At 40.1% G+C, this 13,755-nt stretch overlaps 1 protein-coding gene across 4 annotated transcripts; it reads left to right on the top strand.

The window, feature by feature from the left end:
• Positions 1–287: 287 nt before the first annotated feature.
• On the top strand, positions 288–13,185 carry abcb11a (ATP-binding cassette, sub-family B (MDR/TAP), member 11a). Of its 4 annotated transcripts, none has more exons than XM_054746963.2 (28): positions 288–755; positions 4,052–4,125; positions 4,248–4,269; positions 4,339–4,387; positions 5,379–5,620; positions 5,694–5,778; positions 5,875–6,008; positions 6,082–6,253; positions 6,988–7,112; positions 7,188–7,362; positions 7,459–7,572; positions 7,652–7,762; positions 7,836–7,961; positions 8,058–8,261; positions 8,341–8,511; positions 8,592–8,781; positions 9,074–9,155; positions 9,234–9,342; positions 9,416–9,580; positions 9,707–9,811; positions 10,341–10,502; positions 10,574–10,777; positions 10,856–11,097; positions 11,172–11,328; positions 11,406–11,603; positions 11,683–11,889; positions 12,440–12,586; positions 12,708–13,185. In XM_054746963.2, exons 2-28 carry the CDS (start codon positions 4,080–4,082, stop codon positions 12,906–12,908), a joined length of 3,945 nt encoding a protein of 1,314 aa, XP_054602938.1. In that variant the 5' UTR covers positions 288–755; positions 4,052–4,079; the 3' UTR covers positions 12,909–13,185. The 4 variants fall into 4 exon arrangements, with proteins under 4 accessions (XP_054602938.1, XP_054602937.1, XP_015822022.1 ...); XM_054746962.2 differs by having other exon boundaries at positions 4,245–4,269; XM_015966536.3 differs by lacking the exon at positions 288–755 and adding an exon at positions 3,722–3,835.
• Positions 13,186–13,755: the final 570 nt, after the last annotated feature.

The raw sequence follows: 13,755 nt of genomic DNA, 5'->3' as shown, positions 1-13,755 counted from the left end.
TGTACAGCGCTTTGTGATTTATATCTGTGAAAGGTGCTCTAAAAATAAACTTTTACTTACTTTACTTTACTTACTTGAAGACCAGATAGCAGTGTTCCACAGATCCTGGCCAGATTCACTGGTGATTTTGATTGGACTGATACACGATCTTCATATGAACTACCATGAAAAGCTGATTTTATTCATGGTGTTGTTTTAAACCTGAATGTTGGAAGAAAACAACTTCAGCCTGAGCTGCAGGCTCTCAGAAATGAGCTGAATTAAAATATTTTCTTACTTCCTGTTCTCAGTTGTTTTTAGGGTTGTCACGGTAACCGGTATAGCGGTAAACCCCGGTAAAAAAGTTGACAATAAAAATAACCGTCCAGTTTTTAAAAAACTATATTATCTCGGTGGGTTTACCGTGGCCGCGGTTTCGGCGCGATGACCCTTACCAGCCACCGTCGCTTCAGCTGAAGTTCCCGCGGCGCGCACACGCACTTTTTAATTTGCAACGGCACCAAAACTTTGAAGCTGAAATAATGTCCGAAGGAGGAGACGGCAGCGCCCAGGACATCCATCCGCCCTCCAAGAAGACTAAATCGGAAGTATGGGCATATTTTGGATTTCTGAAAAACGCTGAGGGACAGTTAATAGAAGACGGCTATCCCGTCTGCAGAACGTGCAGGAAACAAGTGTCTGCAGAAGGCAGCAACACTTCGAATCTAATGGCACATCTGCGTGACCATCACCCACGTCTCCACAGCCAGTGCAAGGTAAGTTAACATTAGCATTTTAGCTGAAATGCATGACGTGAGGACTTTTGGTTGAGGGAGAATGCAACGAGTCACTATATACTGCAGCCGCAGCATCCTCTGCCAGCATTTAAACCGTGTCACGGACACCCTGTTGCTGGATGAAGCATCTTATTTGTTGATGATGAAGAGAAATATACAATTAGTTCCTTGTCATTGATTTGTTTACTTATTCAATGCCATTTATACTTGAACATTTGGATTTGATTACATAGTGTAGTAGTTATTTTAGTAATTTGTTTAAAGTGGCTATTTATTTTAAATACATATTTTTTAAGGTTGACTTGTACAGTGCTCAAGTCAAGTGTGGACTGGAGTTTTAGATTTTCATTTTGATAATGAAGAAAACAAGTATATGAGAAAACAAGTGGTGTTTCTTTGATTTGTTTACATATTGTTTATGTTTTGAATGTTTGGATTTGTATCATTTAAACCTGCACTGACTACTGTAACACGTTCCAGAAAAATAAGCTATTTGTTCCTTTACTTGTGAAAAGTTGCACTTTTGCTAAGGCTTTGTGTTATTTTAGGTTTAATAAACACTGTTAAACCTTTTCAGAACTATTTCAGTTTGTGTAGAACAGGACTATCAATGCTTTCTGAACATATGCAACACCGTTTAAAAAATACCGCGATAATACCGAAAACCGTGATAATTTTGGTCACAATAACCGTGAGGTTAAATTTTCATACCGTGACAACCCTAGTTGTTTTACTTGCATGCACAAACAACTTCAATAGAAAAAAACCCTTTTCTTTAGTGTATGTTTTGTTAATTATATGTTTAAGTTTAAGTTTGAAACTCGCCTGCCCAGTAACATGAAACTATGCTGTCTGGTCCTTACCTCACGTGACTGTGACGTTAATATTGTATTTAGACAAAAAAAAAAAAGCAATACTTTCAATTTATCTTTGGTATGTTCTTGCTGTGTTTAGTTTCTAACTGCGTTTTTGGTTCTTTTTGTAAAACACAAAAAAAGGTTTCTTTTTCACCTTGCGGACTGTTTCATTCACCGGCCGTAAACTTCCTCAGAGCTGATGGTGGCGTCACTTCAGAGGAAGTTTACAGCCGGTAAACTGTCAGCAAGGTAACACAGAAACCTTTTTTGTGTTTTACAAAAGACCCAAAATGCACTTTTTATTTTCTATATGTATGTTATCAGTTTGAGTGACAAGGTTTTAATTGTACGTTTATGGAGAAGTTTTTGTTTAGGTATGGTAACAATGAATGAATGAATAATTTTTTTATGATCACACAGCCATTTGGAAAAAATTATATTTAAAAAAAGAGTTGAAGTTAAAATAACTTAATTAAAACATTGTACAATAACATTTTAGATAAAATTTTAACAACACTTCATATGAGTGGAGAAAAAGAATGGTTTATGGATATATTTAATTAGCGTTAACTCAAACAAATTATGTTAAATTAATTTAAATGATGCAAGGCAACTGGTTTCTTCAATTCATTTGAGTTTAACTTACTCAGCAGATTTTACAATGTACTACTACTATAACTACTACTACCACTACTACTACTACTACTACTACTATTACTACTACTACTACTATTGCCACTACTACCACTACTACTACTACTACTACTACTACTTTATTACTATTACTACTAGTAATACTACTATTACTACTACTACTACTACTAGTAGTAGTAGTACTACCACTACTACTTTTACTACTACTACCACTACTACTACTACTACTACTACTACTACTACAGCTGCTACTACTACTACTACTACTACTATTACCATAACTACTACTACTACTATAACTACTACTACTACTACTGCTGCTGCTACTATGACTACTACTACTACTATTACTACTACTACTACTACTACTACTACTACTACTACTACTACTACTACTACTACTACTACCACTACTACTACTAGAATTACTTCTACAACAACAATAACAATAACAATAGATAAATACATTAAAAGTTTATTATATAGCATGCCTTCATTTTATTTAACCACCAAACCTATTAAAGAGCCACTTATTTGTTGTTTATTTTCTGTCCTTGAATTATATCTTGTTTGAACATTTTTTGGTCAAAGTTTCTGATTACATGCAATCTGTTTTATGTGTGTCATTAATAGAACTTTGTGAAAAAAATCCGATAATGTCATCAGCTTTTAAATGAAAGTCTTTGTCCACAACCCCCTCCTGACTGTTCCATTATCAGTCACCTTTACTGTCAATAATAACTGGTTGTAAAAAAGGGAGTAAACTGCAAAAGTAGAAAGTACTTTTTGTACTGGCAGGTACTAACCTCCAGTGCTTAGCTCAATGAAACAACTGAAATCGTTTATTCTTTATGCACATTACCTATGAGATCCTGGTGTACATGTGCAACACTAAATCTATGAGTGAAGAATCACTATCAGTGATGAGTCCTAAAGAGAGACAGAGAGACATTCCTGACCAAACTGAATTGATGTTGCGTTATCTGATTTAATTATTTCGTTTTCAGCCTTGACAAACTGTGGCATCTCAGTTTTCTCCAGATCAGTTGTTGTGTGTGCTTTTTCTTCTGCCCTTGGTCACATTTGTTTAAAACAACTGCTGATTGATAAAAGTTAAGATGTTTTATTGACAGGAAGGCACCAAAACATCCCCTTCAGGCCATTCTGTGTTCTGAGACAACCCATGATCAAAATCAATGGCCTGGCGGTCATTGCACTCACTTTACAATCATCATTGATAAGACATGACTACATTAATTGAAATATTATTATTTTTTCTAAAGCTAAATAATGTTAGCAAAGTCCATAATCCTTCACATATTTCCCTTTCATTAAATCAGTCTGAACAAATAACAAAAAATGCAAATAAACTGAGTTTAGAGGTTGAAATTTGTTTTAAATTTGCAGGCCGGTGGGAATCACTGCTGACACAATCCTTATCAGCCTAATTAGAGTGTAGATATAGGAACACAGGGGCATAGGTCAACTTGGTAATAGGACTGAAATATCCCAGTGGAGCCTTGCTGGTGGACACAGAGACACGTTCAGGTACTATACATCTTCTCTCCTTCTGCACAGGCTTGAATTATTTTTAAATTCCTCAGGATCAAACGTTAACGGAACGTTTTTCTCAAGTTATGTCTGATTTTTTTTAAAGCTGTTCACACTGAAGTTAATTCAGCTGCTTGTTTTTGGTCCGAAAGCCAATGAATATCCATTTGAATCATTATTTATAGTTGATTTAAAATGTTTCTTTATCCACAGCTGCCTTTGATAAACTCCTGCGGAAAACATGAAAAAATCCTTCAAACTTACAACACCAATCTCAGATAAAAAAGGTGTGTGAGCAGCTATAAACATGCTAACTCTGCAAATATTACTTCCTTTTCACTCACTTCATTAAAAAAGTTAAATTAAACCAGTTAATTCTAAATATGTTCTTTCATTTATGTTTCAGCAGACATTGAAACTGGGTGTTTACGGTGAGTTTTGACAATTTTGGATCAACGTTGTAGTTTTTTTAAATTTTCTCTTTAATTTGTTTCATTTAGAAATGAAAAGAAGAAAGAAAACACACTGAGTGTTGGATACTTTCAGCTGGTAATTATTTTCTCTTATTCTTACCTCATCTTGTTGGTGGTAATAATAATGAAGTAAAAATCACATTTTCAAAAAAGTAGAGATTTCAAACCCCAGCCTAAAAGGAGAAATATGTTTTTACTTTTTGTTCTTATATGTAGACATTTAAGCAGCTGTTGAGTTGAGTTGAACATGAAAGATGAATCTGAGATAGATGGTTTGAGAGAGGAGTAAAGGAAGCCATCCAAGTCAAACGGGAAAAACCAAGGAGGAGGAGGACTCAGGTTTTACCTTCCCAACAAATATATATAGTGATGCACTCGATCTAGTCACCATACAGCTTCAGTCTAGGTCACACCCTTCTGCATCTAATCAACACATTGATTCCCACACAATAGAGGCTAATGACCCTGATGACTCATCAGGAGGTGGAGGGGAGGGGTATTCATATGTAGTTTCTGCTCATTAAGTGAGCTGTAATGTATAAGCTTGACCCTCTCATATTCCAGTCAGAATTGACAAAGCTCGTCAGACGAGAAGCGAAATGTCTTCAAGAGTCCAGTTGCCTTCTTTCGCCTCTTTGGATTAGGAAGAATTGCAGAAGAAGCCATTGTGTCATAGTGATCAGTACAACCCCACAGACTCAGAAGTACTTTAGTAAAGTACTGTTGCTCAAACAAAAGAATGCTGCTACTAGAAATGTACCTTAAGGCTGTGTAAGAAAGGAAGAAGAATGCAACAAAGAAGTTTGGAGGCAAATTTGACCTTTTTTTTGACCAGCTTATTAGAGTCTTTCCCCAAAGTCCCTGTGCTTTATTTAGCTGGATAATGTAAGATGTGTGAATTATGCACCTGGCTGATGTCAATTATATAAAGATTAATAATATTAATTAATTAATAATTAATGTAATGAATCTAAAATTTAGATAGATTTTTAAACATGTTGCTTGTTACAGATACATCTTCGTAATCATTGTTAGATTGTAAAGATGTCACAAATTCCCTTTCCAAGTTTCGGTTTGCCACCTGCAAAGACAAGGCGATGATGGTGGTGGGCAGCTTGTGTGCCCTCGTCCACGGTGCCGCTGCTCCTCTCATGCTGCTGGTGTACGGGATGATGACCAACACGTTTGTTGCTTACGAGCTGGAAGTCCAGGAGCTCAAAGATCCAAACAAGGTGTGCAGAAACAACACAATCTTTTGGACTAATGACTCCATATATGAAACTCCCGAAAACAGCACAGTTTTTTGCGGGTAAGTTGCGAACATAAAGGTAATTAATCATTGTTGTGCAGAGTCAAAGGAACCAGTGTGATTTTCTATGCAGGGTGAACATTGAAGCAGAGATGACCATGTTTGCATATTACTACATTGGTATTGGATTAGGTGTGCTGGTTGTAAGTTATTTTCAGGTTGGTGCGATTTATCAGTTTATATATATAAATTTTAAAGTACTGAACGATTATATGAAACTAAATTGAGGAAATCATTTTGCACCCATCATTTAGATCGTCTTCTGGGTGTCAGCAGCTGCAAGACAAACTCAACGAATCCGAAAGACTTATTTTCGAAAAGTTATGCAAATGGAGATCGGATGGTTTGACTGCAATTCTGTGGGTGAACTGAATACAAGGATTTCTGAGTGAGTTTCCATCTCCAGGTTATTCCCAGCGTGAAGAAAATGGTTTAACTTGCTTCTTCTGGTCCTTTTTCAGTGATATCAACAAGATCAACAACGCCATTGCTGATCAGGTGTCCATTTTCATTGAGAGGGTCTCTACGTTTGTGTTTGGTTTCATGGTTGGGTTCATCGGTGGCTGGAAGCTGACTTTGGTGGTCATAGCAGTGAGCCCTCTGATCGGTATAGCTGCTGGATTAATGGCCATGGTGAGAAAATAGTTTAGTATCAATTCATCCATTCATCTTCCTCCACTTATGTGGGGTCGGGTCGCGGGGGCAGAGAGGCCCAGGCTTCCCTCTCCCCAGCCCCAGCTTCTCTGGGGGAATTCCCAAGGCATTCCCAGGCTAGATGAGAAACATACTTCCTGCACCATGTCCTGGGTCTTCGTGTCCCCTGAGTGGGACATGCCTGGAAAACCTCACCAGGAAGGCAGGAGGCATCCTTACTAGATGCCAGAGCCACCTCAACTGGCTCTTCTCAATATGGTGGAGCAGTGGATCTACTCCGAGCCCCTCCCAGATGACCGAGCTTCTCATCCTTTCTCTAAGGGAGAGCCCAGCCACCCTGCGGAGAAAACAATTTTCCTCCACTTCCATCCGCGATCTCGTTCTTTTGGTCACTGGCCAAAGCTCGTGAACATAGATGAGGGTAGAAATGTAGATTGACTGGTAAATCGAGAGCTTCGTCTATAAACTCAGCTCTCTCTTCACCATGACAGACCGGTACAATGCCCACATCACTGCAGACGCAGCACCAATCCACCTATCGATCTTCTGTTCTACCTTTCCCTCACTAGTGAACAAGACCCTGAGATACTTAAGCCCCTCCACCTGGGGCGGGATATCGTCCCTGACCTTGAAAAGGCATTTGATCCTTTTCTGACTCAAGACCGTGGTCTCTTTTTATAATGCATCTGAGTAATTTGTCTTTGATCCTGAAGGCAGTGGCCACACTAACAGGACGAGAGCTGAAGGCCTACGCAAAGGCAGGAGCTGTAGCCGATGAGGTGCTGTCATCCATCAGAACAGTCGCTGCTTTTGGAGGGGAAGAAAAGGAATCCGAACGGTAATTCCTCTAAAAATAACCACACCATCACAGTCACATCTATGAATGGAGACTGACGTGTTAACTCTGGGTTAGGTATGACAGAAACCTCATCGAAGCTCAGAACTGGGGAGTGAAAAAGGGCTCAATCATCGGCGTATTTCAGGGATACCTGTGGTGCATCATCTTTCTGTGCTACGCTTTGGCCTTTTGGTACGGATCTAAACTCGTCATTGACACGAAGGAGCTGACTCCTGGAAGTCTTATTCAGGTGTGTGAAAAAATAAGAAGCAAACTTCTGAATATTTATAACAAATAGAATTTATCTTTTTTCATTTCTGGTGTCTTTTTAATGGCTTTTCTCCAGGTTTTCTTTGGAGTCCTCATGGCGGCTATGAACCTCGGTCAGGCCTCGCCGTGCCTGGAGGCTTTTGCCTCCGGCCGCGCAGCAGCAAAAACTATTTTCGAAACAATTGACCGGGTAATGAAACATAACTAGAAAAAACAGATGTTATTTGAATAAATGACTTAAAAAAAGTATTTTGTTGCTAAATTTGCAGGAGCCAGAAATTAATTGTTTTTCAGAGGATGGCTGTAAATTAGACAAGGTCAAAGGTGACATTGCGTTCCATGATGTCACCTTCTTTTACCCATCTCGACCTGAAGTTAAGGTAACTTTTTTACCAGACATTTATTTTGTTCCAGTTCTCGAAATTAAGCTGTTAAAGGAGAATGTGTGTTCAGATTTTAGATAATCTGAGTGTGAAGATCAAAGCGGGAGAAACCACTGCCTTTGTTGGACCGAGCGGATCTGGGAAAAGCACCACAATCCAGCTCATTCAGAGATTTTATGACCCAAAGGAAGGAACGGTAACAAATCTATCCTCACACAAATCACTGCACACACAGCGAGATGCATAACTGCTTAATTGTGATGATTTTTATTAACGAAATGAACATTTTCAGGTGACTCTGGATGGCCATGACATCCGAACCTTAAACATTCAGTGGCTCCGTTCTCTCATCGGTATTGTGGAGCAAGAGCCAATCCTGTTCTCCACAACCATCGCTGAGAACATCCGATACGGTCGACATGGAGTGAGCATGGAGGACATCATCCATGCAGCAAAGGAAGCCAACGCTTATAATTTCATTATGGATCTTCCACAGGTACAATTCACTCAAAATGATGCAACAAAACCATCAACGTTGACTCAAGACTTAAAATGCTTTCTGTCAATCCCTTCAGAAATTTGACACACTGGTGGGTGAAGGTGGAGGTCAGATGAGTGGAGGACAGAAGCAGAGGATCGCCATTGCTCGCGCTCTCATCCGAAACCCCAAGATCCTGCTGCTGGACATGGCCACATCTGCACTGGATAATCAGAGTGAAGCTGTCGTCCAGGAAGCTCTGGAAAAGGTCCGTCACTGTCTGCCTTTCACTTTCAAAACACTGCACGTGGACTTAATTTGAGGAATTGTGCACTCGTAACTCTGCAGGTTCGAGCAGGCAGGACAACAATCTCTATAGCACACCGTCTTTCCACGATCAGAAATGCAGATGTGATTGTTGGTTTTGAGCATGGGCAGGCTGTAGAGAGAGGGAAACACAAGGAGCTTCTGGAGAAACAAGGTGTCTACTTCACCCTCGTCACGCTGCAGAACCAAAGCTCTTCCAGCACAACTACAAGTAAGATGTGGAGCTCAAACAAATGATCCGTTTGATCTGGAGTGGCAAAACTTTTGCGTGTCACCCGATTTGATTAGCAAGCTAGGGTGACTTTACAACTTTTACTTTTCTTCTTTAGTCAGAGCTGATAAACATGGGTTTATTCAGGTGTTAGGTTTTGGTGAGTTCATTTGTGAAGCAACTACTGAGTAACTGTTGCACAAATATGTTTTAAAGCATGTCTTCTGTTTTCGGTTTTAGGAAAAGAAAATATATAGAAATCACAATCAACAAGAATTTAATTTTCTTCCAGATGCGATCAATGAAAAACCTGATGATGATTTTGATTTCAAAGTGGAGAGTTTCAGGCGTGGCAGCGGCAGATCCAGCAAAAGGTACAGAAACACAATCAAGCAGGCAACAATATATGTAATCAATAAAATTGGGTTGATTTTTCAACTGTCTTCCTGCAGGAGCTCAATTCGACTGCGATCTCAGAGCAAACTGTCCAATGATTTGGTCCCAGACGCTTTATCAGGCAGCCTCAGGATCAGTGCGGATGTGGGGATCCCATCAGCAGATGTACTGGGAGTCTGATTCACGTGCAATGTTCAAAATCCCGTCTAGACTCGCTTTAACACTCGTGTTCCAACAGGCATTGGAGGATGATGCAGATGGAAATGAAGAACGTGCCCCAGTGGTACGCATCCTGAAGTACAACCAGCCAGAATGGCCCTACATGCTGCTGGGTTCACTGGGAGCTGCAGTCAATGGCTCTGTTAACCCCATCTACGCAATCCTGTTCAGCCAGATTCTTGGGGTAAGAGCTCCTCCCGTGAGAGCTGTGCAGTGTTACAAGTTGAGCTAGTTTGTTTAGTCGTTCCAACCAGTTTGTTTAATTAAAGCATTGTTTTATTTGAATGATTTCCCAACTCTGTGTTTTCAGACGTTTGCAATCCGTGATTTGGACAAACAGCGGAGGCAGATCGACGGCATCTGTGTGCTGTTTTGCATCGTGGCCATAATTAGTTTCTTTTCACAGTTCCTGCAGGTTTTTATTTACTTCCTTTTCTTTCATCGTTATCCAAAAATCTCATGACGTGGGGAATCATTTTCCATGGCAGCAAATCTCAACTCCAAGTTATTATCATGGGGAAAAAAATGATGATTGTAGGACTTTCAAAATCTATAGTTTTATGCTGGCGTTCCTCTTTATTCAAATAAAGAAGGGAGTCAAAGAACAGAGTGAGAGATAAATAAAGCTACATCTTGAAATATTTTGATCATATTTGCTCCATTTAAGGTAAACTTTATATTACTTCAGGTATCAAATACTCCACTGTTTATTTAAAACTTTCTATTACATCACGGGTTTTCTTAGTCATGCAAACCGGTTGACAGCTGGAGCTTCAGGCAGACCTTTTAGTTTGTTTTGGAGCAGTTTGCGGAAGAAAATTTTCCATTGAGAAGATGAGAATGAATCACCACATCTTTGTCGTGTTTTTGGAAGAGAGTGTGTGGTGTTCTCCTGCCTCCATCTGTGGATGGAGTTTGCTTCAGTTATTTTATTATTTTTATAGGGGTATGCTTTTGCCAAATCTGGAGAACTGCTGACTCGCCGTCTGAGGAAAGTGGGCTTCCAGGCCATGTTGAGACAGGAAGTAGGTTGGTTCGATGACCCCAAAAACAGCCCTGGGGCTTTGACCACCAGACTGGCCACAGATGCATCCATGGTGCAGGGGGTGAGTTGTAGATCCACATTTCTTACATCGTAGTTTTGGTCCGTACAATATTTTGCTCATCTTTTCTGCAGGCAACGGGTTCTCAGATTGGCATGATAGTGAACTCATTGACCAGCATAGGAGCCTCATTCATCATCGCCTTCTACTTCAGCTGGAAGCTAACCTTGGTAATCTTGTGCTTCCTGCCTCTCATTGGGCTGTCGGGTGTGTTCCAAGCCAAAATGCTGACAGGTTTTGCAAACGAAGATAAAAAGGCCATGGAAGCAGCTGGCCGGGTAAGTTCACCCACCAGCTGGAGGTTGTGGCTCCAAAGATGTCCAATTTAACACATAGAACTACTTTTTCTTCTACAGGTGTCAAGTGAGGCTCTTGCCAACATCAGGACCATTGCAGGATTGGCCAAAGAGAACTCGTTTGTGGAATCGTACGAGCAAAAACTTGAGCTTCCATATAAATCAGCGAAAAAGAGAGCCAACATCTACGGGGTCTGCTTTGGTTTTGCTCAGTGTGTCATCTTCATGGCGTATGCCGCTTCCTTTAGATATGGCGGGTACCTGGTCAGAGCGGAGGGGTTACAGTACATGCTGGTGTTCAGGTTGGTGAAACGTCAAACTGTGTGTTTTTATTTTAGTGATTCTTCAACCTCAGCACCACTTGTTGTCTCTCCAGAGTGATTTCAGCCATCGTGATCAGCGGGACAGCACTAGGCAGAGCCTCGTCCTTCACTCCGGATTACGCCAAAGCCAAAATCGCCGCTGCTCAGTTTTTCAAACTGCTGGACAGAGTACCACAAATCAGCACAGATCGATCATGCGGACAAAAATGGGTTGGTATATTTGAAGTTCTGCTGTGAATGTTTAGTTTTGCCACGGTATTGATGGTGAGCATGTCTTCCATCTTTAGGAGAACTTCAAAGGAGAAATCGAGTTCCTTAACTGCAAGTTTACCTACCCAACACGTCCAGATGTTCAGGTACTGAACGGCCTGGTTGTTTCTGTGAAGCCTGGTCAGACTTTAGCATTTGTTGGGAGCAGCGGCTGTGGGAAAAGCACCAGTGTCCAGTTGCTGGAAAGGTTCTACGATCCAGATCACGGGAAAGTGGTGAGTGACGAATGACTCAGACATAAGTTTAATAAATCTCTTCGTAGCAGATAGTCACAGTTGTTTTTTCTTCTTTCAGTTGATCGATGGCTACCCTTCTCATGATGTCAATGTCCCCTTCCTGAGATCTCAGATCGGTATTGTGTCTCAGGAGCCAGTCTTATTCGACTGCAGCATAGCGGAGAACATTCAGTATGGAGATAACACACGCAGCATCACCATGGAGGAGGTGGTTGAGGCTGCCAAGAAAGCTCACCTCCATGAATTTGTGATGACTCTTCCAGACGTGAGTAGAAATGTTTATTTTAGAAGTTTCTCTTTACACGTCCAGGAAAACGAGTCCTCGTGTCATAAAAGACACAGAACAGAACTGTAGTCTGTTGTTTCCGACCTGCCCATGTTTTATTTTTTCCCCATCATAATCAGATGGCAGACAATTACAAAACAGAAGTATAAAATTAATACTTGGCCAACAGTTCTGTTACATATGCAGATTTGTACACGTTTCAGGAGTGTCCACGTGTTCTTTGGCGCCCCCTACTGGTGTGTGTCTATTAATGGGAAGTTAGAATGAACAACTTTGCCATAAGAAAAACTGAAATAAGCAGAGGTGCTCAGACCCACTGTGGGACGTGCTGTAGATGTTTCCCAGCTTCAAAACACATTTTTAACACTCTGCAGTAGTTTAGCCCTTCAAATAATTTGTTTTAGATCAAAGTAGCATCTCAAACATGCAGTCAAGTGAGCTTTGAGGATGAGGATTCAAATAATTTAATTAAGCATGGCTGCTTGACCCATGACCTCTTCTTTTTATTCACTGCTTTTAAACTGATTAGAAATACAAGACTCAGGTTGGCTCCCAGGGCTCCCAGCTCTCAAGAGGACAGAAACAACGCATTGCCATAGCCAGAGCCATCGTCAGGAACCCCAAGATCCTGCTGTTAGATGAGGCTACCTCTGCTCTAGACACAGAGAGTGAGCAGGTATGAAAACCTTCCTGGCATTTTAGGCTTTTGTTTAATTTTTCAGATCATCCCCACCTTCTTATCTGACACATATAAAACACACAATCTTGATAGATCTCTGTTTTTTTTTATTCTGCAGACTGTTCAGTCTGCTCTGGATGAGGCGAGAAAAGGACGAACCTGCATCGTCATCGCTCACCGGCTGTCAACCATCCAGACCGCTGACATCATCGCGGTGATGTCCCAGGGAGTGGTCATAGAGCAGGGTACACACGATAAACTCATGGCGAAGAGGGGAGCCTATTATAAACTGGTCACATCTGGAGCTCCAATTAGCTGAATGTACAACTTCAATAATTCAAAACCTAATCTTCAATTCTGAGTAAATTTTGGAAAGCCAACTTGTAAAATAATGAAAATATCGTGGCGCAGAATTTAAAATTTTTTTTATTTCAGCAGCAAAAGCAACATGCATCTCTGCATTGTACGCACAAGATCAGCAGTTTATTTATGTAGATATTGTTTTGAAGAATTAGTTTCATAGTCACATGCTGTTTAAGCTATTTATTGCAAATGTATTTATTTCTTTACAGCCCAAAATAAAATTTTTACTCACATCTGATTGACTTGTTATTAAAAAAGTCATTTATTTTAAATTATAAATCAATTTCAAGTTGTTTTCTGTTCAACTTGTTTGTTTGTGTTTTTGGTGGTGTGCTGTATAAAGGAGATGAGATGTGTTTTGCTAATATATATATATATATATATATATATATATGTATGTGCATATATATATATAACATTTCATTAAGCCTGTAAAGGATCCTTCTCCACACCAGCTCAATAAAAGGATTAAAAAATATGAAAAAGTTTCATGTTAATCTCTGGAAATATCCACAGAAATGTTGCTGAAAATGAATGAAATGATGCCCAGATGTTGAAAAATATTAGCGGCTTCGCAACATATTACCATACAAATCCTGTCTAATGAGAGCAGGTAGTCTCTGGACGATGCCACGTTTGCTACGGGAGCCCATGAGGGCAAATTGCATTTACTGATTTGTAAGAAACAGTTACAAAAGTTTCACCATTTTATAAACTTTGTTGTTTTACACATTTACCTCTTCACTTGTTGCCACTGATGAAAGGGAGTCTGAGGTGTTTGTCATTGCTGGAGGCTGCGCTCC

Source organism: Nothobranchius furzeri, chromosome 14, assembly GCF_043380555.1.
Source record: "Nothobranchius furzeri strain GRZ-AD chromosome 14, NfurGRZ-RIMD1, whole genome shotgun sequence".
In the NCBI taxonomy this organism is placed as follows: Eukaryota; Metazoa; Chordata; class Actinopteri; order Cyprinodontiformes; family Nothobranchiidae; genus Nothobranchius; species Nothobranchius furzeri.
This window is presented reverse-complemented; position numbering and strand designations above follow the sequence as displayed.